At 51.4% G+C, this 25,929-nt stretch overlaps 9 protein-coding genes across 9 annotated transcripts; 7 read left to right on the forward strand and 2 right to left on the reverse strand.

Annotated features, from left to right (window-relative positions):
* Positions 1–128: 128 nt before the first annotated feature.
* On the forward strand, positions 129–1,183 carry CLUP02_03787 (uncharacterized protein; the record flags this gene model as incomplete). The annotated part of the gene is made up of 4 exons (XM_049282804.1): positions 129–185; positions 300–472; positions 526–756; positions 832–1,183. 4 exons carry the CDS (start codon positions 129–131, stop codon positions 1,181–1,183), a joined length of 813 nt encoding a protein of 270 aa, XP_049139947.1.
* Positions 1,184–1,234: 51 nt separating this feature from the next.
* Positions 1,235–3,500, forward strand: CLUP02_03788 (uncharacterized protein; the record flags this gene model as incomplete). Its single annotated transcript, XM_049282805.1, has 8 exons — positions 1,235–1,300; positions 1,392–1,497; positions 1,551–1,702; positions 1,755–2,246; positions 2,299–2,558; positions 2,610–2,710; positions 2,759–3,096; positions 3,147–3,500. 8 exons carry the CDS (start codon positions 1,235–1,237, stop codon positions 3,498–3,500), a joined length of 1,869 nt encoding a protein of 622 aa, XP_049139948.1.
* Positions 3,501–3,941: 441 nt separating this feature from the next.
* Positions 3,942–4,877, reverse strand: CLUP02_03789 (S-adenosylmethionine-dependent methyltransferase; the record flags this gene model as incomplete). The annotated part of the gene is made up of 2 exons (XM_049282806.1): positions 3,942–4,704; positions 4,825–4,877. The coding sequence occupies 2 exons, from the start codon at positions 4,875–4,877 to the stop codon at positions 3,942–3,944; spliced, it is 816 nt and encodes a 271-aa protein (XP_049139949.1).
* A 1,330-nt stretch (positions 4,878–6,207) lies between these two features.
* On the forward strand, positions 6,208–6,686 carry CLUP02_03790 (uncharacterized protein; the record flags this gene model as incomplete). The annotated part of the gene is made up of 3 exons (XM_049282807.1): positions 6,208–6,363; positions 6,440–6,514; positions 6,585–6,686. The coding sequence occupies 3 exons, from the start codon at positions 6,208–6,210 to the stop codon at positions 6,684–6,686; spliced, it is 333 nt and encodes a 110-aa protein (XP_049139950.1).
* Positions 6,687–7,025: 339 nt separating this feature from the next.
* On the reverse strand, positions 7,026–9,950 carry CLUP02_03791 (uncharacterized protein; the record flags this gene model as incomplete). Its single annotated transcript, XM_049282808.1, has 3 exons — positions 7,026–8,089; positions 8,138–9,427; positions 9,788–9,950. The coding sequence occupies 3 exons, from the start codon at positions 9,948–9,950 to the stop codon at positions 7,026–7,028; spliced, it is 2,517 nt and encodes an 838-aa protein (XP_049139951.1).
* A 408-nt stretch (positions 9,951–10,358) lies between these two features.
* Positions 10,359–11,009, forward strand: CLUP02_03792 (uncharacterized protein; the record flags this gene model as incomplete). The annotated part of the gene is made up of 1 exon (XM_049282809.1): positions 10,359–11,009. The coding sequence occupies one exon, from the start codon at positions 10,359–10,361 to the stop codon at positions 11,007–11,009; it is 651 nt and encodes a 216-aa protein (XP_049139952.1).
* Positions 11,010–18,120: 7,111 nt separating this feature from the next.
* On the forward strand, positions 18,121–18,918 carry CLUP02_03793 (uncharacterized protein; the record flags this gene model as incomplete). Its single annotated transcript, XM_049282810.1, has 3 exons — positions 18,121–18,301; positions 18,420–18,651; positions 18,759–18,918. 3 exons carry the CDS (start codon positions 18,121–18,123, stop codon positions 18,916–18,918), a joined length of 573 nt encoding a protein of 190 aa, XP_049139953.1.
* Positions 18,919–20,605: 1,687 nt separating this feature from the next.
* CLUP02_03794 (Pro-kumamolisin) lies at positions 20,606–22,417 on the forward strand (the record flags this gene model as incomplete). The annotated part of the gene is made up of 1 exon (XM_049282811.1): positions 20,606–22,417. One exon carries the CDS (start codon positions 20,606–20,608, stop codon positions 22,415–22,417), a length of 1,812 nt encoding a protein of 603 aa, XP_049139954.1.
* Positions 22,418–22,837: 420 nt separating this feature from the next.
* Positions 22,838–24,183, forward strand: CLUP02_03795 (uncharacterized protein; the record flags this gene model as incomplete). The annotated part of the gene is made up of 9 exons (XM_049282812.1): positions 22,838–22,941; positions 23,004–23,042; positions 23,119–23,185; positions 23,285–23,390; positions 23,447–23,541; positions 23,580–23,605; positions 23,672–23,807; positions 23,860–24,044; positions 24,102–24,183. 9 exons carry the CDS (start codon positions 22,838–22,840, stop codon positions 24,181–24,183), a joined length of 840 nt encoding a protein of 279 aa, XP_049139955.1.
* Between the last annotated feature and the right edge of the window lie 1,746 nt (positions 24,184–25,929).

Raw genomic sequence — 25,929 nt, forward strand, 5'->3', positions numbered from 1 at the left:
GGACACCTGAGCTGTTTGCTGGTAACGGGAAAGTTTGGCAGATGCCTCACTGACAGCTCGTAGCTACCCACGGCGGTGACTAAAGGTATGGTAAGGTATTTCACCACCTTACCTAGGTGCTGGCCAAAATGCGCGCGGAGCAGAAAATGCTGGATTCCGATTCATTGCCTCAATCACAATCATGCGTTTCCGAATACCCAGACTCGGGACAACGTTAAATATGATGTAGCTGTCCCATAACCCCTCCCCTCCATGAAGGTAGTGCATACTAAGTACCTACCTATGATCAGGTAGCTTAGCTGCAGGCTGATGACCCCTCCTCGGCCGGTCACCCGGGAGATATCTCACCAGGCCAAGAGGGAATGAAGCTGGACTTGAAAGTTGGCATGTCTCAAGCACAAGGTAGTCAGAAGAGTGCTACCTATGGTGCTTATTGTGTTAGCTATAGAGGGCATAGAAAATTCCAAGGAACGTGAGGACGTTGGAGGAGCGATACGTCAGTTAGTACCGAACCTGTGCTGCAAGTCCGCTTTTCAGCTGCTACGAAGATGCGGCAGCAAACGACAAGCAGCAGCCCCTCACCAGAAGAAAGGAAAGAGCACCTCTTCCTGGCTCCTGCACCCCTGCCTTACGACATCCACCACCAAGAAGTTACGGGTACGTACCTTCCCTCTGTCAGACCTTGCCCAAGGCGGTCACAGATACAGGCTCTCGTAGGCGCCTAGAAATGCTGTTGCCCATCACCGAACGACTAAGGTGGCCACCACAGCTGATAATTTAGGTGCGGTAAGGTAGCCCATTTCTGGTCGGGTGGGACAGCACCTGGAGCAGAAGCGAAAGACGAACCTCAGAAACAGCACGTCAAACTTCCCTTCCCATGCCTCGTGCTTCCACTATCTATCTCAAATCAACACCCGGCCACGCTCTCCTCCACCACTGCCACACGAACTTCACCACGACAACTAGCTGTGCCTTTCGCCAACCTGACGTCGGATCGTTGGCATGGTCTGCATGCTCGCAACCTCCTGATAATATCTGCCATACCACTATCCTGGTTGCGTCGTCTCGGATTTTAGAGCCCCCCCAATCCCACAACGACCGCCGCTCGCCCTCAACCAACCCATTGCATCACCCGCACGCGATCCACTCCGATCGCTCACAACCACGACGTCGACTCTCCTGAACATCATCCGACCCTCCCATCGATAAACGCGCCTGCGCAACCTCGCTCGCCATGGCAGACGCGCCGAATACCCAGGACGAGCTCTACCCCATCGCCGTCCTCATCGACGAGCTAAAGGTATGGCGGTGACTCTGCCTGTCTAGCCCAACCCCGACGTCAGCCTTCAGCCGCCAGCGCACAACACATTGCTAACCCTTTCGCGATCCAGCACGACGATGTCCTCCTGCGTCTCAATGCCATTCACCGCCTCTCCACCATCGCCCTCGCCCTAGGCGCCGAGCGCACGCGTGAGGAATTGATTCCCTTCCTCGACGGTATGTCTTGCGCATCCATCCCTATGTGAGCCAATATCTGAACTTTCAACCAGAGTCCGTTGAGGACGAGGATGAGGTGCTAGTCGCTCTCAGCGGCGAGCTGGGCAACTTCATCGAGTATGTCGGAGGCGCCCAATGGGGCCATGTCCTCCTCTCCCCCCTCGAGAACCTCGCTGCCATCGAGGAACCCGTCGTGCGGGACAAGGTAGCTAGTGCCCCCTGCTCCACCCACCAGTCACATCGCCTAATCAAAGCAGGCCGTCGAGTCCCTCAACAAGATCTGCGAGGAGCTGTCCTCTCAGCAAGTCGAAGAATACTTCATCCCCTTGACCATCCGACTTTCAAAAGCAGACTGGTTCACTTCCAAGGTGTCTGGCTGCGGTCTCTACACATCGCCCTACAAGAAGGTGTCCCCGGGCATTCAAGAAGACCTCCGAAAGCAGTTTGGACAGCTTGTCCACGATGAGACACCCATGGTCAGACGCCAGGCTGCCACCAACCTGGCAAAGTTCGTCAAGGAGATGCCGGCCGCTATCGTTGTCGAAGAGATGATACCCCTTTTCCAGCACCTCGCCCAGGACGACCAGGACAGCGTCCGCCTACTTACCGTCGAGATCCTCATTTCCATCGCCGAGGTCGTACCCAAGGAGCAGCAGTCGAGTCACGGCGTTCTCCTCACTTCTCTGCGAAACCTGATTGAGGACAAGAGCTGGAGGGTTCGGTACATGATTGCAGACAGATTCGAGAAGGTTGGCAGGAATGAATACGCTCGTAGGGAGGGCCACGCTAATGCGCAAACAGATTTCCAAGGCTGTCGATGAGGAGGTCGTTTCAAGGGATCTGGTGCCATCTTTCGTGAAGCTCCTCAAGGACAACGAGGCAGAAGTCCGGACTGCGATTGCTGGACAAATACCAGGATTCTGTGCGCTTGTGGACCGCACTGTCCTTCTGAATGATATCATGAGCAGCGTGGAGGATCTCGTTTCCGACACCTCCCAGCATGTCAGAGCTGCTCTCGGTACCCAGATCAGCGGTCTCGCACCCATCTTAGGAAAGCAAGAGTAGGTTCTATGAAGGCTACACTTCCGCCACAAGCGACTAATTCGTCACAGAACTATCGACCACCTTCTGCCCATGTTCTTGCAAATGCTGAAGGACGAGTTCCCCGAAGTTCGCCTCCACATTATTTCCAAGCTTGAACTCGTCAACCAGGGTATGTGCTAGCTTCCAAAACAAAAGCATCTTACTAACCCCTCTGCAGTCATCGGAATCGACTTGCTCTCCCAGTCTCTTTTACCCGCCATTGTGCAGCTTGCTGAGGACAAGCAGTGGCGTGTGAGACTGGCCATCATCGAGTACATTCCTCTTCTTGCCAGCCAGCTTGGAGTTAAGTTCTTCGATGAGAAGCTGAGCAACCTCTGCATGAGCTGGTTGGGCGATACCGTCTTCTCGATCCGCGAGGCGGCGACGCACAACCTGAAGAAGCTTACAGAGGTCTTTGGAGTCGAGTGGGCGAGCGAGGCGATCATTCCCAAGGTTATGGCTATGGGCAACCACCCCAACTACCTCTACCGAATGACAACCGCCTTTGCCATCACCGTAAGTTGAGGTCTTCGCCTTTATGGTACCAGAGATGCTAATGATTTCAGACCCTTGCTTCTGTTGTGAGCCTTGATGTCATTGCTGACAAGATCTTGCCCATGTTGGACAAGCTCGTCGACGATGAGATCCCCAACATTCGCTTCAACGTCGCCAAGACATATGGCGTTCTGATTGACGTCCTCCGCCGTTTGCCTGAAGAAGGCACGATTTACTCCCTGGAGAAGGAGGGTGGCAGCTTCACCGCGTCTCCCAGAGGCATGGAACTGATCCAAACACGCGTCATTCCTAAGCTCGAGAAGCTGCAGAAGGACGACGACGTCGACGTGCGGTACTTTGCGACAACGTCTGTGAACCAAGTGTCTGGACCTTCTTCTGGCGAACCTATGAATACATCACCATAGATGAGAGACGTAATGAAGCAATTCCCAATCTTTTTATCAGGACCGTCCCAAGACTCTTACCTTGCATGCTTCGACCAAACGCTACATGGTGCTGGGTGCTACTTCGGTTCCCCTGTCAGGCTTTACAGAAAAAGAAGAAGACTAACTAGACAGAGAGAGGCGAGGTTTTCACTGGTGGTTAACGTTAGGAGAGATGTCTCCAGGGGCATGGAAGCGACCATAGATGGGGCACAATGGAGGACGTGCATGGTTGAGCGTAGGTGACGTTGCCTGACATTCCCCCATTAAAGAAACACATTGTATGATACACCAGCAGCCGTCAGAGAAACGAGATGCAATAACGAAGAATGTTATCTAGTACCGTCGTGACCGACGTTCTTTTGCGGGGTATCTTGAAGGTCTTGTCATTCGTCTAACTCGTTGCATGATGCTCTACCTTAGCTATGCCTGCCTCTGGAAGCACAAACTGCTGATGGTCTGGCCTTTGGCCCCGCCAAAGGTGAAGCTAGGATAATCCACCTTGCCCACAGCAACAAACTTGCCCGCATCTCCCTCATTCGAAGGACCCTCGAACCACTTCCTGAGCTCCTCCTCTGTCCAGTTACAGCTCGTGATGAGAAGCAGGCCGCCGGGCTTGACGAGGCGGAGCGCGCGGCCTCTGTATCCCTCGCAGATGCGCCTGCCTTGCGCGTCCTTTTCATCGCTGAGGCAGATTGCGTCAAAGGTGCCCTTGTCGAGGACGACGTCCCAACCGTCTTTTTGGGTTCCGTTGAGCACGGTTTCCCAGGGTCCGTTTAGTACATCCCACTCTTCGAATTCTGGCTCTCTGGCGTCTGCCTCGTCGTCTTCGTCCCCGGCGGGTGCGTCGGACATGTCCTCATCCTCCTTGGCGGCAGCTTGCTGTCTCTGCGCCGCGATGCGGCGCGCCAGCTCGACGCTCTGCGGGGCGTAGTCGACGCCGAGGGCGCGGCCGGCCCAGCCCTCGTCGCGGAGGGCGAAGAGGAGGGAGCCGTTGCCGCAGCCGAGGTCGAGGAAGGTGGCGTCGGCTTGGCGGAGGGAGTGGTCGAAGGGGGCGGACTCGGTGAGGTCCTCGAGGTAGGTCAGGAGCTTTGACTCGGCGTCCGAGTCGTCGAACCAGACTGTGCCGCGGTCTTCAGGGTTCTGAGCGTTGTTTGTGAGTTCGGTTGTGTAGAGGGATGACCAGCTGTTTCAGTGGACCTGTTAGTTGGGGAATGCTCTTGGTGATGTAAGGGGGTTGGGTGTTGAGCGAAAGGGGAAAGTCATTCACTCGTGGCGTGGAGGGGCAATGAATTGAGTGACGAACTATTCTTTTGTCCCGAGCTTGGAGGGCTCCAGGTGTGCTGGGGTAGATGCCATTTTGGGTGCCGTTGTTGTCAGAACCGGAGTTCGGGAAGTAGTATGATGGCTTGGTAAAAGGACGAGTTCTTTGTGCCGAGAAAATGGACAATGATCAGCTATCCTTCAACCCGACACTCTAGATCCGAATTTGATGCCATCGCGAAAAGAAGTTTGGCGGGGTGTTGTGCCGTTGTCGACCCGGAGTGGAAGGCGGTGAGGGTCTTTTGGCTGGCGGGTGGGACACACCCCCACTTCTTTGCCTGGTCTCTGTATTGCTTTTGGCTCAGAGGTGCTAGGGATCCTTGCCCTGGCAATGGAGGGGTTGAGTTGGAAAGTTGCTGTAGGGCCAAAGGTTATGGCATCTGGCAGCTCGACATTGGTTGGTAGGATGGGTTTTGGGAGAGCAAGAACCCAAATCCAGATGGCGGTTCTGAGCAAGCTGCGGGGTAGAATTTGATGGGATAGGAGGAGGAAGACGACTGGCTTGCATTTGGTGGATTGATGAAATTGGTTACATGTCACCCGGCTCTTGGGGATAGGTACCTAGTTTTGACCTGTCTCTGCTTTCTCAAAAATGAGACCAGAGGGTAGAAGTACAGAGATAGGACAGCGGGAGCATTGACGTTTCCAAAATAGTTGGTGCGGTGCCAATGGTAGAACATACACCAGACAAGCTACTGCACCCACACGAGCCTCTCTCCCTCCTCCTCTCAGTCTCAGTCTCCCATGCCTGCAAATACTTTCGCAGCGAGGAAATGCAAAACCGTTTCGATGGCAATGGTACCCACGTCCGTCGAGGGAGTAGAGAAGCACAGATTACATATAAGCTGAGAAATAACGCACAGCTGGTAAGTGATGACTTCTCTGGATGGGAGCAGAGAGAGGGGTCTGTGTTTTACTAAACCCATTTGCCTGGTGACCCAAGTACCTCCTACACCAGGCGACGACATCGCCACCCATGTGTTTGCTCGTTGTGATACTTTTCGTCTCAAATGTTTTATTGTGCAAAGAGCACGACCGCGCCCTGCTGACAAGAGAGGAGGGGGTTTGGGGAAGGGGAGAGAGGAGAAAGGTGACGTTTCGTCTGGTGTCGTGAGGTTCGTTCATATACAGACACACAGCGCACGCTGACACCGTAACAACCCGTCGCCCTCTTTTTCTTCATCCACTCGTTCTCCTCCTTTCTTTGGCGTATCGCCAGACTCATCCTGGTGACTTCTTTTTCCTTCCAAAACCAGTTAATTAGAGTCAGCTCTCGATGCTCGCTCTATCACGAATCGAATAGGATAATCATTAATCGACAACCTGACAGACTCCTGCCATCTATCGAATAGAAACGGGAGCCATAATGTATAAGTTTCACCTCCTCCTCAGCTTCGCCCTCTTCCTCTTCCTAGCTCTCAGCGCAAGCGGCGCCGTTGCTGCGGCACACCATATCGACCGCCGGCAGGTTCATCTTGGAGCGCGACAGACTCCGGGCCAGGAAGAGACCAGAACCAGAGGAGTAAGTCTTTCGTAAAACGACGCGAGCAAACCTATCGTAAAGTCGTTCTTTAGCGGCTGACGTCGATATGAAATAGACTTGTACGCAGATGAGCAACAAATGTAACTTGACAGGGCGAGATGCCCAGGTCTGCCCGGCGGACTACAACAGAGTCAGTCACCTACCTTGACATCACGGGTGCGAAAAGACCTCCAGTCGCACGAGCTAACATTAGCCCCCAGTGTCCCTTCGACGGCGCATCGTGTGTCCTGATTGAGCCAAAAGGGGATTCCAGCCGCAAGCCTGAGGTGCGTTGCGGCTATCTGGGCAGTACACGTTCGTGAATCAGGAATGGGATGGTTGTGAGAAACGGCAAGAAAGCAAGCAACTTGTGAAGGTACCCTGGAGACTATCTAGGCTCTCCGTTTTCAGTAGAGAGCAGACATCCAAGTGTTCCTTCTGGTATGAATGTGAATCTTCAGTCATGAATTCCGCCCCTTTCCATCCGCATTGTTGATGGTTGACTCCTGTCCCCTTCCTTCTGGCCAAGACTCTTCAACCAGTCTAGACCTCTTTCCATGCTCGTAACGCAGCAAATTCGATTGGATATACCGCTCATCTACATGGACTGCCGCCAGGTAACCAAAGCATCTTTCTTCGCACTCGGCTTATCTTGAACACGCTCAAAGTGCCCAAACAGTCGCCTTGACAAGAACCTGGCGACCACGAACTTCCACTACCGGGAAGCCCGCAAGTCTCACCGTGCTGTTGTCCTTAGGGGGAAGAGCTGAAGGAAGGGCGGTATCAGTACTTGTGCCAACGATTGACGACGCAGTGCTGCCCTTGCGGCCCGCCTGCGGTCCACCGCTGAGTATATTTGTGAACATACCGCTCTTGGTCTTGTCCGCCCGTTGGTTCTTGCCGCTCTTGTCCTTGTCGCCTTCATCGGCCTCTGCTTCGCCCTCCGCTTTTTGAATTTCCAAAGGTGGAAGCGGCGTCTTCTCGACATCCATGATGTTCAGTTGAATTGGGTCTCCAGGTAGGGGATAGTTAATTGCGACATCTCTGCTCTCTAGCGGCAGGTTGGCTGCGATGCCAACGGCCAATTCAACAATCATGGACGCGCTGCCGTCCACTCCAGCTGGCGGCGGGTCTGTCATGTACTGGAAAAGTGTCGCCGTGAGGTTCGATGTGCACATCCGAGTAAAGTCCGCCCTGTTGTCTGCACTCTCCGGGGAGTTGAGAACTCTCTGCAGACCCTCAAGGGTAGCCATTCGCCAGCTCACGACCTTATTTGTCAATGCATCGAACTCTTCTTGGCTGCTCATCGTGTACGAGAAGCGGCGGATGTTGAGCTCAATCTCCTTCAGCTGCCGGCTGAGCTCGAAGTTGAGGCCGGGATGGAAGCACTTGTTGAAGATCTCTTCTACAATCCACCTAGTAATGACGGCACGACCAACGGCTGTCATCTCCTGTTTTCCGGTCTTAAGAGCATCAATGCTGACGAACATGTCTAACCACTGCGGTACTGTACGCCAATCTTTTCTGATATTGAATGACAGATTGTTGATAGCACCATTCAGACGGCTGAATCTCGTTATATACTCGCTGTCGTCGAGGGCAGTCCGCGACTGTGACATTCGCTGGTTGGCGACTGCATTTTGCAGCACCTCAATTTGAGAGTTGAGGTTATCGATCTGGGTCTTGCCGTCAAAGTACAACCGCTTAACATTCTTATACTTAGTTACTGTGACTTGTTAGCACACTTCCAACACAGCAATCATGTCCTCCTTACGAAGCTCCTTGAATTTGTCGGGATCTGTGCCGTCGCGATCGGGGTTGGAGGGCTGTGGGCTGTTCCGGCCTTGCTCTCCGGCGGCGCCTTCAAACTGCCGCGAGTCTGCAGCACCGCCTGGTCGGAAGGCAGCGTTGGCGCTGCCAGTGGTGGGAGGCATGGTCTGGCTTTGTCTGTAACCGGGAGGGCCTGCAGATGCGTCGACCTGACTGCGCAATGCCTTCTCTGTCTCTTGGGATCGTCTGTTCGGGGGAGGGCCGCCAGAGGGAGGGGCCATATTCTGCTGCTGCGACTGCTGCTGCTGGGCTTGAGGTCCTTCTTGCTGGGCAGGGGGAAGTGTTGGTGGCAGCGGGCTGTCTGTGGTCTGTACGGCGTACCTCACTGCGGGGGAGGTTTGGCTGGAATGTACGTTTGCCGACAGAGCGTCTGAATCAGTGATGGGTGATTCATGCGACAACTGGGAAACAGTCTCAGGGTTTTGATGCGAACCGGCACCCAAGTGACTAGTATAGATCGTGGGTGGTCCAGCTTGGTACTGACCAGGCTGCTGGTTGGAGTATTGTTGCTGGTACTGCTGCTGTGAGGGGTCGTAAGCAGGCTGCTGACCGTGTTGGTGCTGTTCCTGTACGGTCGGGATCTGCTGTGGCTGGCGATCTCCGTAGTCGGCTTCTTCGTAGGGGGTATTGTCGAAGTCGGTCGGGACGTAGCGAATGGAGTTGCGATTGGAATCGGGGTTCTGTAGACGAGGGTCTCTGTTAGGGTCTTGTGCAAATTGGTGATGCTCGGTCTCGCCGACGCCCTGTAAGGGAGAAGGTTGTTGATGAGGTGCCGTAAGCGGCCAGTCGACAGATTGTTGGTCCAAGGACTGCTGAGACGGCTGCTGGGACAAAGTAATTCTTGCGGGTGGTGGGTTGCTCACTCTTTTGGACGGTCGGCGAGCAAGACCACCGGTGTTATCGTAGGAACTTGGCGGGGTAGGTTGGGGGGGCGGGGTGTTGTGATGATCGCGGCCCGATCCGCCCAAAATGTTCCTGAGCAGCTTTCGTGCAGATCGCTTTTCGGGGACGGGGGCGGGTTGCTGTTGCGGAAGAGGTGAGGTTGCTTGAGTTTGAGCGGAGGCGGGAGCAGATGAGGTGCTGTTGACGGAAGTTCTGAGGTTGTCGACGGAGCTAGATGCAGCACCGGTTTTGGCGTTATTGGAGTAGGGGGCCACGCCGGGCGGGTAGCGCTGTGACTGGGAGCGGGAGACGGAGTCGGTGTAATCCTGCTGACTCCTCTGGCGCAAATCAGCTATGGGTGGATTGTGGTGCTGCAACAGGAGGGAGTTGCGCGAGGTTGAGGCAGGAGGATGGTAATCGCGGGGCTGTTGCAGTGGAGATGGCCCTTGCTGCCCTTGCTGGTGTTGTTGTTGAAGGAGTTGTTGCTGCTGCTGTTGTTGTAGGAGCTGATGTTGTTGCTGAGCTGTCAGCTGGTTTGGGTGGATGTCAAAGGATTCGCTGGAGCTGAAGGCGGTCGACGAGGCTGAATGGGGGGTAATTTGATTGAGACTATTAGCGCCGGCGGCGTTGTTGGCCGTGGTTGTGCCAGAGCCTGCACTCAAGGCAGGAGCGAGGGAGGAGGAGTGAGAGTGAGATGAGGAGGAAGGAGCACCGGCGGCACCAGCAGGGCCGGGAGGACCAGGCGTGGGATGCGATGCCGCTGAACCTCCTAAACCTGAACCTGAGCCAGATCCAGCAGCAACCTCTCCGCCCGGGTCAACAAGTGCTTGCTGCGAGCGGTTGTGGTGCCTTCCAATGCGACCGAAGGCCGGCATTATAACACTGTGATGTCGTGGTGCGCAGCCGCCGCAGTCCAACCTGGCTTCTTTTTTTTGTTTATTGGCCTTTTTTCTTGTTCCCTTGTTGCTTGTTTGGGACGCTTGCCCTCCACTAGAACACTGCGGGTAAAAAGGGTAGCAAGCAGATTGATCGTCCTAGGTATGCCAAACGGCACAGCTCTTGGGTTGACTGACTGAACAGACTGAAAATGAGAGAAAGCAGAGACAGACAGATACACAAGACCGGATGGTGGACCGAACGCGCAGCTTTGCTTGCTTGCTTCCGGGGGTACGCAGCAACGTAGCGGGACAGGCTTCGCTTCAGCTCAGCTTGGCTCAGTCAAATGTCGGCTCGAATCTTGTCTGTCCGTCGATGTGCAAGGTCGAGATGCAGTGGCAGAAGCAATGACAGCTAGCAACCAGCGGCAAGCAAGAAAGGGAAGCAAGAGGATGGCAAGACGAGAGATTGATCAGCCCGTCCTGCTGGTCCCTGTTCCTATTTTTTGCGCGCCTGCGCCTGCGCCTGCGGTTCTGCGTCTGCGAGACCCTGTCTGTCCACTTCTCATCCAAGTTCAATCTAACCTACGTGTGCAGGTGCCCGCCAAAGGAAGCACCACCACCAGAGCAACAGGCAGAAGAACAGATGGATTGGTTCGGATTGGCTACCCAACCTGCAGAAGCGGATGCCGCGCTGGGCGACTGGGTCTAGGTCTGGGTTCCTTGGAGGGGCTTCCTTGGGCCTGTGCACAAGTCAACCCAGGTCGCCGTACGGATACTCCTCGCAAGCTGGACAGCTGGATTCGCTTATGGCTTGATGCTAGGGTGCTGCCGATGGCTGCTTTGATAGAGGCTGTCAGACGCTGTCTGTATGTCCGGCCAGTCCTGGCGTGCAACGCTATCCCGTTCTCGACCAGCAATCGCAGGCCAGAGACGAATAGCTGCGAAAGAGGGTTGAGGGACGCGCAGTCTCCTCCCTCGAGTCTTTCTGCCGAGTTTCTCCTCTGGCTGCCTCTATTACTGGCTGGGGTCACCTCTCTTCAGATGAACAGCGGTTAAGGCTCGATACTCGTGGGGGACGATGAGCGACACGCTACAGCTGCTGCGGGGGAGGGATCTGGGGTCGTTTGGTGAAACACAGGCTGGTTTTGATCCGCGTCCTCAGGGGTCGTCGTTCGAGGTCTTGTCATCGGCAACCCAAAGATAAAGCCTCGAAAGCCAAGCGCTTGGGTGGCAGAGACAAACGATGAGCGGTTGGACAACGAATTGATAATGACGGGCGAGAGTTCCGGGTTGCTCAATGGTCAGTTGTGGATGTCAACGGTAAATTCGATTCAACCCGATGGAAATTGGGCGGAATGTGAAAGAGGGGGGCGTAATCAGAACGGAGGAGAGGAGGTGAATGGTGTCGTGGTGGGATCCCACGCCAGGATAGGGCTGATCAATTACCTTTTCGCCGGTTGACCTTCTTCTTCCCACTGAGAACGAGCTACGGACACGAGACGTTGCTTCGCGAAACGAATTATCGGATGGGTAATTGGCCATTCAGAGGAAGCCTTGAGAGAGATAAACCGCCAAGGAAATGACACCAGATCCGACATCTTCCTCACTCCGACTCTGAGCTTACTTACATGCAATGTTTGTGTCCGGAGCTCGCGGCAAGCAAGGCAAGCTCAAGGCTAGCAAATGCTTGCCATCTGTCAGCACCAGCGATGTATCTGATAGTTATTAGGGTATCGGCACGGGCTCAGGCATTTTCAACATCAGATCTTCCGAAAATTTGGCTCAAGTCTGGACGTAATAGGCTCAAAGATCGTCGGGCATCGGATTCACACAAGCCTTCGTCCGAATTACAACCACGAGCTCATTCATCTTCCGTCAGCAACGACCACCCTTCGTTGTTCAGCAAGACCCTCGTTCGCCTTCAGTCACCTTCTTGGCCACTCGGTAGTGCGGGAGAGCTGCTGCCACCCTGCACCGAGCAGGCCAAACCCAGCCCAGACTAGCCGGCCCTTGGCCTGCATCCCCGTTGTCAAAAATCACCGACTACGCAACAACGTGCGGCCCTGCGGCTGACACCCAGCCCCGAACAGCATGCGTAGACGGGGAAAGCGGACCACCCATAATCCGTATGTTGCCCAAGCTGAGCGGTACAGCCCAGAGGGGAAGGGGCAAAGAGGGTTGCCAGATCCCAGGCTTTGCACCCAAGCATTGGGCTACGACTTTCCCGACAGCATTGAGCACTCACTCACGTCTACCCTGCAAGCGTGCAGAAAAGCGCACGCCTCTTGCGGCCGTTCTTCATCTCAAAACAAGTCAGGAGATAATGCAAACCCTCGTCGATATCTTGATATTGAGGACAGATTCGACATGCTTGGGCATGCAATTTTTGGAAATCTGGGAAATGATGACATTTCACAGCAAACGACAGAGTTTGAGATGGGCATCTGGAATTACTCTCCCCAGAGGCTATGTAAGTACCACCTACCTTATCCCCGCCGAACAGGCGCAGCTCGGACAGCTCAGCCCTAACGGAACCTTGTTTGTGGGCATAACTTTCCTGGTGCGGCGTGCCAAGATGGTTTCTCTTCGTGTGTCCTCCTCCTTCACTTTAACTGCAAATGAGCAGTGGGGAGCTCTCTCACCTTATTCTCGGCGAAGGCTTGCTGCCCGTGTCTCCTCCCCCACCTCACGATGCTTTGTCTCGCTCCAATATGGGACAGCGTCACCATGAGGCTTTAGCTCCATATTCGCAGAGGTGGTATCATTAACATATCAACAAGCATACGGATATCTGCAGCATGAACAAGCCATTCCACCTATAGCGCTACGTCCGGCTTGGCATTCCTTACGCCGTGTTTGCAAGAAACTAAGCTCCAGCCTTTCAATCGTCTCAAGATGCTTATCAGCTGTTCTAGTCTCCGGTTCGTTTTATGCATCATCGGCGATGGGATGTTTCCTCTAGACACGCAGAGCTATTTTCAGGGTATAAACAGGAAACGCGGTTGCCACGATATCCTACTTCTTTGCAGCAACTAACAGGACTAACCTCATAGCTAGATGCTATCTTTACAACCGAGCAAATGAGCTCTGGCAAATCATTAGACCTCGAGCCTAGCTAGACAGCTTAGGTGGAGTCGTCTCCAGAGCAAGATGAAGCTACCTACCAATCAACCTACTGGGGACAGAGAAAACAGGGCCAACAGTACGGAGTAACCTCAGTAAGGTTCTTCATGTTGAATGAAGTACCGATGCCGTCTACGTAGCACAGCTCATGGCAAATTACAAACACGTGTGCTTTTGCAGTGAAGCTACCAGGGGGTGAAGCTACCAGGGGGTGAGTCATGCTGCGTCATTTGAATTGAATCGCAAGAAATGACATTTTGCTGTACGAATGGACGAGGTAGAGTGAGTCCACAAAGCTACTTTGTATCTCTGGAGCAACTGTCCAAAGACCTGTATCTCCGGGTCTATGGGAACCAAACGAGGGCTTGACAATGCCGTCACAGAATGCAGCATTTGTTCGCATCGTCTTCTTCACCCGTTCAACCGACTGCAGCGCCCTCTGAGCTTGATTTTCTGCCATTCAAACCTGGGCAGTCGTTCAGAGGCTCGCATATAGCTGGGAAAAGCATGCCGACGGCCGGCCAAGCGATCCAATGTCGGCAGGGGTCTTGTACAAAAATGGGGTTTGGAGGGGGGCAGAGGGGAGACCCTTTTGCCTCAAGGTCCTCTACAAAAAAGTTTGTTTGTGGTTAGGGTCTATTAATAGACCCCGTCGTACTGGGAGAGGATGGAAAGCGGGTCCCAGCCCTGGACAGGGTGAATCCGATTTGACTATTCGTGCCATTCTGGACTCGCAGTCTTCAGAGAGCGGACTTCCATTGGCGATGGAAGGCGACTCTCTCTCTGTCTCTCTATCTCTCAGCTCTCTCTCCGCAACTGGACCTATCCGAATCAGGGATGGCTCGGGCTCTTTCCAGCTCACCTCACCTAAGACAAACGACAGGGGGGCAAGCGGGAGGAGGAGGGGCTCCACGGTCCACCAGGTTCACCACTCCATATTCAACACCGGCCGCTGGGGACCGCAGATCTCGCCGCCATCCACAATGACACGACACCGCAATGCCATCTGATCTTTCATGTTGATGATCCCTAAGAAATCAGCAGATCTAGCCATGTCTACTGCATTCGTGGCTGCCAGCAAGTCCAGGAAATGCCGGCTTTCAGGTTGGGAGAAAGTGCTTTTGGATGGAATTGAGACGTAGTGATCTCCATACCGGATGTTTCTCGGTGTAGAGCTTTGAGTCGTGACAAGCAAAGCAGTGGTACTCGTAAACACTCTTCGTCAACAACTGATTGCATTTCGGCGGGCATCCTTTAGAGTACCGAGGGTGCCCTTCTTCTTCTTCTTGTCATATGCATCATGCAAGGCTGATGTGAAGGTATGCGAGTAATCATCATCATGGCTGAGTCCAATAGATCCGGGATCTCGGCCGAAATATTGGTTCTCTGCAGCAGAGCCACGTTCTAGATTCGAACACTAGCAGAGGAATACGATACATTGGTCGTACGCCTTGTTTGCTTGCAAACCAACCATGGTTGGTCTAATGGATGCTTTTAAATGGTTGGTAGCTACTTCTCGTGATCCCTCGACGTAAGGCGATCCAGTATGGCATGAGAAAGTCTGTACTCTCAAAAGTTAGGGAATCATGCGGCGAGAGGCCGGGATGGCTTTAACTCCGCACTGACGATAGCATGAATGTATGATGATTGTCTGTAGCCCAGAACATCACTCTGGTACTTGGGGCCGAGGGGTCCTCCTCGGCACGCCTGCGGTTCCGTTCCGTCTGGGTCTCCGTGGTCCGCGGCCCGCGGTTTACTCAGCGGCCCCGGCAGACACTATAAGTCAGCGGAGCCTGCCAGCTGCGGTTCGAGACTCGGCCCTGTCCAGGATGTGTGGTTATATGTTGAGACATGAACGATGCGGGCCATCACATGACAGCCTTGTATCCGGTCTGCTTTGAGTCGTTTCAGGTGATCAATCTTCCGTGCTGTATCTTCTGGCATTGCAGTGGGACGGCTCTCAGATATTTGTGGCTCGGCAGAGGTTGATGATGCGGATGATTTGATGAGGGCCGTGGTTGGCAGTGGGCTGGGAAGGCCATCACTGCCGAGTTGATCATTTCAAGGGGGCCTGTAGGGAAGGGCCAGTCTTTGGGGCGAATTGAGGAAAGAGGATCAACAACATCAGTTCTGGATTACTGCAATTAGAACTCAGGCCCTATGTCACCTCGGGCTAGATATGGTGACGACTAATATTCAAACCATAGAACGTGATATCCAAGTGATGGTCAAATCACTAGGTTTTGTCGTTGGGATTAACTCTTTCGGTGAGTATGAGGAGACAATGACTTGGAGAAGAAGACGCCAGGAGTCTTAAACTCAGAAGATTGACGGAATATATATATTAACATGACTATGAAACCCTCGAGGTCGTTTCATTTAACTTAGCTTGCCTCCTGACTTCACAAATCTTGCCATCACAAGCACGTTCGCGACTCATGGTCGCTCTTGGCCCAGATCGATAGAGGCAGGACCAGTGACTCTGAGAGGGTTACATAGAGAATTAGTAGTCGGACGCACTCAAAAAAATGATTAGGTATCGTTGTTTCCGTCTCAAGGGATGTATCGGTAGTTATTCCCTATTGTTTTCTGGAGAACGTTTGGCTGCTCATGTGTTTGAGAACAGCTTTCCCAGTTTGTTTTCAGGTGTCCCGCGGTAAGATAACACACGGCTGGTCGCTGGTTGCGCTGCGATCCTTTGCCACGTAATGAGACGTTGTTACGATCAATTTGCAGATCTGGCTTTCCACACAATCCAGCAGAGTTCTCGTGGAAAATCGTCGAACCAAGAACTCATACACTGCCGTTGGCTAGGGTGGGATAATGATTAAGAAACAATCATTTTCTAATATTCCAGGATATGATGTTTAAAGTAGTGGACTATGGTTTGAGGTCATGGTGTCGAGATTCGAAGTCTCGAGGAGGTCTTTCCACTGACGGTCATGACCCATCTCCGTTGAGCCGTCTACCAGAAGCCGGACCATAACGAAGTCGTCGACTGTGTCGAGAATGTACAAGCCTTGGTAATGCTGTCTACGTCTCATCTCAGCTACCAAAACAAGTCCTCAATTCACTTAGAGACCGGTAGAACCCAAGGCCAAATGCGTGCCTTATTGTGTGAAAGGTCTGTTTAACCTTTGCCAAGTCGTTGCTTCAAGACACTCAACACCAGCAACGCCGTCTGTCGTTTGCCTGTCACAGGTGCAGCCGTCAAAGAGACTAGTCTGTGCCTAGATTCCACCGTCCGACCTACAGCCCTCGTGGCAATAGGTCCCGTTGGGGTTTTCAAGATCAATCCTGGTTACATCGTGGGCTGGCAACACGAAGCTTAGTTACCCAGGCTGTTCTTCCTGAGCAGTTACATGAACCGGTGACACGAGTGCTCTGCACAAAACGCTGTGATCGCTTCATTGTACTGTGAATCGTATAGTCAGCGTAGCTGTGTGAAGAGCGGTGTGAGTGCTGCGAGACTGCTATCCTTAGCCTTGGTTATCAGAGTATCATATGCCATTAAACGTGTTGTCCTGTCTTTCGACTACAAGCCGTGGGGCAACCAGTCAAATGCCAAGTTAGCGACAGCTGCGCGGCCTCCCAACGGCTTCACCTCGGAGATCGACAATGGAAACACCACAAGAATTGTCAGAACCAGCCTCGTATATCTATTGGATATCTGAACAAAAATCTCACCGCTCGATCGCTGCCTCCCATACTGGAAGGGGAATCATCAAGCGACCCCCGATAACAGCTCTAAAAGCCTATAAGCGGTATCACGTCAAAGATGCGTTGGCTACCAGAACGACAAGACTTTGGCTTACTGCTCTGCAGCAGGAGTTACAAGATCTGTCTGGAAAGGAATGGATGGCCAAATTCGGCTCCATAGCTCGCTCGTTCCGGCTCAAGGGCGCTGCATCGTCAGCTGGATGGCTGCAGTTGATCACGCTACTAGCGTACATTTCCAGGAGACTGGATATGCTTCTTGTTGGAGTGCCGATGTTCCGTTAATTATCAGAGGTGGGACGAGGGAAAGAGCGTGTATCAAGCAAACAGCTGTCTGCGGCATCTCTTCCGCTGTCCAGACGAAGTTTCACAGTAGAGGTAGAGAGGCAATTTGCCGTTCCCGGTAGCACCAGGAAACATCATCTGTGATCTGCCGTTGCTTATATGTGATTTGATACGTCAGTGTCCCTTAGTCGAGGACGCGTGGTATCCTATGGAGGATGTACGATCAGAACCGGCTCAGCCTGGCACATAAAATTGAAGATTTCCCGCAGAATGGAAGGCAATTGTGTGTGCGGGCCGAGCGGACATGACAAGTGACAAGGCCATCAAATTCCTGCGCGGTACAATGTGGTCATTGGGATTCTTGTAGTCCTCATGTGTGTTGAAGGTCAGCGTTCCTCTTCCTGTCCCCTCTGCCGCCTTACTTTGACCACATTAGCAATTGGACATTATGGTAAGCCATGGTTGATTCTTGATCGCAAGGGCTGTCACGAGTGGCTTCTTGTGGACCACGTAACTTCTGTCGAACGTCGGTAGCTCTTATTACTTGCTAGAGCTGTTTTGCCTTGAGCAACTGTATGACTGAGGCCCAAGATGAGCAGCGATCCGGATGTGTTCAGGCACATCCCATCAAATCTGTTCCTTCCGCATTCGTCATTCCTGGCCGTACTGCCAGCTTTATCTGGCTACGGTTGATATCTCGTATAATCCACAATCGCCATGGTGTATGACCACGCACAACCGCGGATGCTCGCACCGGGCCGCGTGAGCATACCGTCGGTTGCTTGCATCATGATCCGTCTTTGATGGCAACCTGTTCAAGGGCGGTCTGGGCATATGACATGCTACCACCGTGAAGACCAGCGAAACCGTCACAGGCTGTCTCCCCGAGATTCTATAAAGCTCTTCCAAGGACTCGCATCGATTCTGTGTCTAGTTCCAAAGGCCGAGTGGCATATATTTGAGTTAACGATACTGTGAAGCTCTTGACCTATCTCTCAGCAAGCCAGGTTATCTATTCTTGAAATCTCTTTGAACGCTCATCATGAGATTCCTCAGACTGTTTCCGCTGTTGTCTTTGCACTCTTTCGTGTCAGCATTGCCAGTACTAGAGGCACAGGAAGCTGCCAAGTTCCGGTATCCATGGAAAGACTTCACACTCAGCAACCTCGAGTCCGTCTGCCGTAAACAGGACGGAGACCAGCGGTACACTTGCACTCTCAAATGTGAGTAGTAATCAAGTCCGGTTGATCATCAAAACCGTACCGGCGCAACGCTTGGCCTGGACCGGTGCCACGCATTCCTTCAAGACTAACTTCTGGGGCGGCCGCCTACCCTACCTAGTCGACGTTTACGATTTCAACACGGAAGACGTCGTGGAAGTCAGCGGAGCACATTGCGGCACGGCCTGGCAATGGGACGGCATCACTCCAAACCAGGGCCCGGATAATAACTACCCCAGCAACGGCGTCCTCTGCTGGAGCGCCGGTTCAGACGCCTTCCAGTTCAGGGTGGCAAAGTTTCGTTCCGCCTCGAACTTTGAACTCTACGTCAACCACTTTTACAGGGACACGCGGTGAGTTTGTATCCGGCCAAACCTTGCCTTCGTACTCGCAAGTCATTTCAGAGTTTTGTTTCTCAGCTCGTCTGGCTGACGAGTTGAAAATTATCGACATCGTGCAGATACTTCAAGCCGCCGTATGACGGGAGAAAGGCTCTGGTGAATATTGTCATCCCGGATGCCCATCCTCTTCCACCAGTGGCTCCCTATGTGCCTCCTGTGAATCAATTTGAATTCATCGCGACGGCAACGATCTCGAGACGCACAGACGGGTTGTCATAGCGGGACAGAGTGTTGGTCCTGATGGTGTTGTGTCAGTCCCCTGTACCCTTTTTAGAAAGTTGTACTGGTTCGTCGTGAGGGCGCTCGGTCGGAAGAACTTTCTGTCGTGTTTTAGTACCGCCTCATGTTGTGGAAGTTGAGATGGTTTCTTCGACCCCTGACCGAAATGTTTATGGAATAATGTGTAATTTAGCAGAGATGAATGAGGAAATGAAATGAGCCTAGACAAAGAATTCATCGAAACCGCACTAAGCACTCAGAATTGTGAAGTTTCAAAGAGAAGATGACTTCACAATGTCCATTGTCTTGCCTGTTACTCATTGATGAAAAGTGTCGAGGAACAAGGAAAAGGGTTGGCATCAAAGGAGTATAGCTCGGACTCGCGAGTTGCATTTTCCGCAAGGCCACCCTTGGGCTTCGCAACTCACCATGTTCCCAAACAAGCGCCGAAGAAATCGCAATTAAACTCGCTAGAATGAGAATGAAGAAAGGTTTTCGTAAACTCGCTGGACATTGGGTTTTTGATATCTGCGGGCGGAGCCATAGTTAGGTGATGTGTTCTCGAACGAGACTATACGCGCGTCTGACATGAACGTGATCGACGGACTAGAGAGCGGCACGATTGCTTATCACTGACGATTTGCGGGGATGTTTTTCGGTAGTCGGTAACGGGCATCAAGCTTTTTTGAATCGCCAAGAGATGCAACCTCTTGTCATGTTCTCTCTTGGCTTGTTTTGAACATCACACTGGCGATCGGTTCATCCTCCACCCCCACAGATTGCAGGGAAAGCTGCTTCTAGCCATGGACTAGAACAGCGGAGAGTAAAGCGAAAGAAACACCAATCACGACGCAGGGCGGATGATCGACAAATCATATTCCAAGAGACCTTGTGCTGGCATTAGATGCTGCTCTACTGTCTACACTGACAGAGTTAATCAAACACAAGCTCGAACCCAGGAGCGAGTAGATCATGAGGCTTGAGGATGGCAGACCGCAAACGAGATAGCATACGACGACCGAGTGAGAATTTGTGTATTGTTCGTCGAAAGAAGGTTAATTGTTCCTGCATTACACTTCTCCATGGACCATGACTAGTTATTAGTCTTTCCGCCGGCAAGTTGCGAAGGCGGCACTGGACAGGTAAGGGGTAGGGTTCGTGTGTTGAAACGTGCGGATTTGCAATTGTTTTGGAAACCTGTAACCTTAAGTGGGATCAAAACGTGAGCAAAATGTTGGGACGAAGAAGGCCTCCGCCGCGAAGATCCTACGACAAGTTCTGTCACAACTGTCGCACCTGTCCTAGTTGAAGCATTAAGTTCTTCGAGGGGAGATTCAGTTCCCGGCGCTAAGGGGGAACCTTTCGATGGCTGGCCGAGAAGTGTTCCCTGGCGAGACGGGCACTTCCGTATGGTAGGACCTGAATCCCTCTCTGTTGACTCGTGATCGTTTTCGTCCCAATCGGCTCTTCTTGCGTTTTCTCAGATCGTTATACAAACTGGTCCTGTAATCCGCATGTGCTTCTCATTCCCCTTCCCTCCATAGCTGGGCTATCTGGTTTGTTCTTCTTCCCCCGCCGCGCTCTCTTACGTTCGGACCTCTGCGAGACACGAACGAACGGCGCCGATAATATCATCAACCCGTCTTCGTGCCCTTCATAGCAAAAGAGACAAGGAAGGCCAACCAGGATGGCTCCTCTCAAAGCCCTTTTGGCCCTAGCGGCCGCCTTCACCGGCATCGAAGCCCGCCTCATGTCCAGGGCAGCCGCGCTCGCCAACGGTGTCCAGATGACAAACATGGCCGCAGACGACCAGCAGATCAACCTCCAAATCGGCATCAAGTTGCAAAATATCGACAAGCTGGAACCCATGCTCAGGGACGTCTCCGATCCGGACAGTCCTAACTACGGTAAGTACCTGACGGCGGCTCAGGTCAACGACATGTTCAAGCCAGCCGAGGCCTCAGTCAAGGCCATCCAGACCTGGCTCGCCAACGAGAACGTCACAGACGTCTCGTACACGGACAACGGCCGCTTCGTCAACTTTGCGACAAACGTCGGCACCGCGAACAAGATGCTCGGCGCCACCTTTGCGTACTATGACGTCCAGGGCACCATGAAGCTGCGGACGACCGAGTACTCCCTCCCGAACGCGATGACGGAGCACATTGAGCTGGTGACGCCCACGACGTACTTTGGCAACATGAAGTCCGACCCAGCCTTCACAAACGCCCAGCTGCCACAGATGCCCGCGCCGCTCTCTCGCAGACAGGGCACCGGGCCCAGCGCGACCGCCAACTGCTCTAAGGTCTTCACACCGGCGTGCTTCGAGCTGGCCTACAACTACGGCGCCTACCAGGCCGACCCGGCGGCAGGCAGCCGCGTCGGCTTCGCCAGTTTCCTCAACCAGTCTGCCCGCCAGGACGACCTCACGGCTTTCCTGGGCAGGTTCCAGCTGCCAGCTCAAAAGTTCACCAGCGTTCTCGTCAACGGCGGACAAGATCACCAGGACCCCAAGGGCGCCATCGGTGAGGCCAACCTCGACGCCCAGGTCATGGCCGCCGCCGTCAAGACCCTCCCGATCACGCAGTACCTCACAGGCGGCAAGCCGCCCCTGGTCCCCAACCTTCGCACACCGACGCAGGCAGACAACCAGAACGAGCCATTCCTCGACTTTTACCAGTTCATGATGACGCAGGAGAACGAGAAGATCCCGCAGGTGCTCTCCGTCTCATACGGCGACGACGAGCAGACCGTCCCCATCGAGTACGCCACGCGCGTGTGCAATCTCATCGGTATGATGGGCCTGCGCGGCGTCAGCGTCCTCGAGTCCAGCGGCGACACGGGCGTCGGCGCGCCGTGCCGCGCCAACGACGGCAGCAACCAACCGCAGTTCACGCCGCAGTTCCCCGCGACGTGCCCGTACATCACCGCCGTCGGCGGGACCCAGGCATTCGGGCCTGAGACCACGTGGGTGGCGTCCGGCAGCGGCTTCAGCAACTACTTCAAGCAGGCGTGGTACCAGGAGACGATGGTGGCCCAGTACCTCCAGACCGGCATCCCCGCTGACGTGAAGGCGTACTACCAGCCCTTTGCCAACTTCACCGGCCGCGGGTTCCCTGATATCGCAGCCCACTCCGCCAGCCCCCCGTTCGCCATCGTTAACGCCAACAAGCTCGTTGGAACCGGTGGCACATCAGCTTCTGCCCCGTTGATGGCCGGCCTCGTCGGACTCCTCAACGACGCTAGAATCCGTGCCGGACAGCCGACTATGGGCTTCATGAATCCGTGGCTGTACAAGAGAGGCTTCAAGGGCCTCACCGATGTCACGACCGGCGTCGCCCAGGGTTGCGGAGGTACGGATTTGCAGTCGGGCAAGCCGTTGCAGGGCTCCGGTGTGATTCCCTTTGCGACATGGAACGGCACTCAGGGTTGGGATCCCGTGACGGGACTCGGCCTTCCCAACTTTGAGGAGATGAAGAAGATTGCTCTTACTAAATAGAATCGCTCTGCCTTCTCTCGCCCCGGAATGATTGGCACTTGAGAGTTCATTTCAGAGGCTGGCTAGCCTAATCGTAAATACACTTGAATTACTGTTACCATCTCATTCTCCTGATAGAAACGACTTTTGAAATGTAAAGCTCTGTGATAGAAGTACGATGTTCAGTAACTTCAGTTGTACTTTGTCAAGCTGACGCCGAATAGAAGTAATCAACCACGAGAGAATTACCACATGCCAAAGACACTTGCAGACTTCTCGTGGTCTTGCTCGCGTGGCATCTCGCAGCGCTTGCGAGATCATCTCTACTAATCTTAGCCTTGTCCAAATCGTAGCTAGGCAACTTTAGTAATTATTCGGGTGTTTTTGTCTGATAGCCACTTGACCATCGCAGACGAGACCAAGAATAGATAGGTAGGCAAAATGCGAGATCAGACGTTGACAACTGAGAAATCTAATTCGTCAGAATCCGACGAAAAGGAAGCGTTTGCTCAAGATAGGGCTGGGAAGCTGGGGACGAGAGACAAGTGAATAGACAATGAAACAAGACACTCTTGCTCGACTTCACCGAATGCAACCTAGTTTCAAGGGTCCTACGATGCGATCCCGGGACCGTGGGAAAGGCTTCGTACGCATCTAATGAGCCCGGCTATTCTCGTCGCGTGGCTTGCCTGACAGATTCGATGTCCCGAATTTGACCATAGGTCGTCTTCGAATTTCGATAGCGTGCTCTCGGCGCGTGGCAAGGTCCAAGGTCCGAGCCCCGCGCCAGTCTCGCGGATGGCTGACAGCTGAAGTCTTGGCGCCAAAATAGAGGCTTTTCAGGGGTAAATTCGATCCTCCTGAGGAGCCTCTGCGAAAATCTAAAAGTGCAAAATTTCTTCCAGTGCGGCTGTCTTTTCAGCTGGCCTTTCCGGATATGGAGATGTTGCCGTGTTTTCTCTCGTAGAATACAGCGAACGGCACTGTTTAAGACGTGAGCGCTTTGTTGATCCGATGCCCCCGCGACGTTGCGACGGATGATTCAGCCAGCTGTCAAAGTCCCATCTCGAGAGTCGACACTTTGTTCAGATGCAAGGCTGCTTTTCGCCGTTTTCATCGTGTCTCTTGCTGATTCGAGGGGTCTGGTAACAACCTAGAATAGAATCGTGACTGGCCCATGCAGGCCGAGGCGGGAAAGGAGCTGCTAAAGTGACCAGAGTCTTATCATTTGACAAAGTCAATGTGATATCGACAATCCAGATCGGATGGTCACAGAAAGCGGGACCAGGCTGCGACGAGCTGGACGAATCCAACTCATCTGGGCGGCTGCATTATCAATGTGATGAAGTCGTCTTTGCCTGCAGTAGCCAACAAGAGAATTCTTCCTTACAGTCGCGCGCCCTATTTGCCTGTTTGTCACAATGCTATTCGACATCTCCCCCGAGATGAAGACATTTCAGTAGATTCATGTTGCGTATGCCAAGGTAGGTTCTCTCGGGAAGAGCAATGGTCCAGCAGTCCTGGGCGTAAAAAAGAAAGGGACACTAGTGAATAAGGGCCTTCCACTTTTCGAAGTTTCTGCCGGCGTTCGCGATGTTGGTCACAGCGCTGCCAGATGCCGCGAGCCTGGTCTCGACCTTTCGACGCAGTCCGACGTGGGACTAGCTAAGGTCTGAAAGGGCGAAGGCTGCTCTGGAGAGTTCAGGGCCACAACCCTTGCAATCTTTCACGATGTCCTGAACAACTGGACGGCAACCCAGCTCTGGCTGAAAACCATGAGTTCGTAAGGTTGGCGAGACGGGGCGTTATACGGCAGACTGCAAGAGGCACTCCGCCAAAACACTTTTTTCATGTGTCAAAGCAGAAATCGTATTTTACGGTCACCCCACTACCTAGGATAGGGTCTAGACTAGTATAATAACCTATAAATAGGGGTTATAGAGATTTATAGCTTAAAAAATATTTTAATTTTGTAATATATTAGACCGTATAGCAGTATATAAAATCGCGTAATATCGTACCCCGATATAAAAGTTTTTCTTTTTTTTATAACTTTATTATAAAAATAATTACTACTTTTTGCCCTCTTATAAATAAAAATTACTCTTTATTTAAGTTATTAAACTAATAGTTTATTTATAAATATTATAATATAGATTTATAATAACTTTTAGTTTCTATATAAGACGTTACCGAACTAATCGATCTTATAATACCTCTTTGTAAAGCTATTTCAAAACGACTAATTAATAATAATACTTATATAAGCTCTACTCTTTTTATATAATAAGAACATATAAACGTATAAGCCTTAATATTAATAAAATCTCTTTTTATAAGCTTAAAAGAGCGGGAACGAAGTATTTAATAAACGAAAAAGGAGTTAAAATAATTATTAATAATTAATATCTTTATTATATTATATAATATATCCTTTTTTAAAAACGAACTTAACAGTTTCTAAGTAACGACTTATATTAACGTCTAAGTTATTAAGAAGTTTATTAAAAAAGTTTAGTTTAATTACTTCTTAATATTTACTTTATATTAAGATATAATACGATTTATTATTTTATATTTTATAATAAACTAGGAAACTCTTTTAATAAAGTAAATAATATTTCTAATTAATATAAAGAATCCTTATAATATTTTAGAGTATTATAAAGTAGCGTACGAAGCTATAAGTTTAGAGAGATTCCTTTTTAAAGCTGCGATTTTATATAAAAAAAAATTACCAACTTTCTATTATTTTTTAAATTAGAATTGAGTTACTAGTTATTAAACTTTAGTTAATAAAGAAGGGAAAAGGTCGTATAAAGCTAATTATAACTAAAACTTTAAGTAAAACGACGTATAGAAATATTCCGAAAACACGGCTTTTAATAGGTATTAGTATTAAATTAATAATAAAGATTAAGGAGGAATTATTAGTTAAGTAAGAAAAGAAGATCGTTAAGAAGGAGGTAAAAGCTAAGAAAAAGGTTAAAAAGGATAAAAACGATAGGAAAGACGAGATTATAATAGTTTAATAAGAAGATAAAGTTTATAATAGTAAATAACTTGGTATATTATAAGAATAGAAACGAGCATTCTCGTTAATAAATAGTTTAGAATAAACTATAATTATATTTATAATTCCTCTTCGTCCTTAGTATTGCTCGTAATTATAAAGCTATTTAATACTCTAAGATTAATTCTAGAGTTTTCTAATCTCTACTTAACCTATATAATACTACTCTATAGTTTATTAAATAAAGTAACTTTTAGTTAGAACTTATTATATATATATTACTTTAAATAAATACGAAGATATTAATATACTTTAAAATAAGGATAATTAGCCTTACTAAACTTCGTACTTTTAGTTAATATAGTTAGGGAGCTCTTAATAATTAAGGTATAAATCTATAAGGTAGCTTAAAGAAGATATGCGTTTAGATTATTACTATTCTAAATAGTATTTAATAGTTATTAAACTAAGTCTTAGTTAATTAGCTATATAAAGTTTTATACGGTTCGTAACGTAGGTT

The sequence above is a fragment of the Colletotrichum lupini genome, chromosome 2 (genome assembly GCF_023278565.1).
Source record: "Colletotrichum lupini chromosome 2, complete sequence".
Lineage (NCBI taxonomy): Eukaryota > Fungi > Ascomycota > Sordariomycetes > Glomerellales > Glomerellaceae > Colletotrichum > Colletotrichum lupini.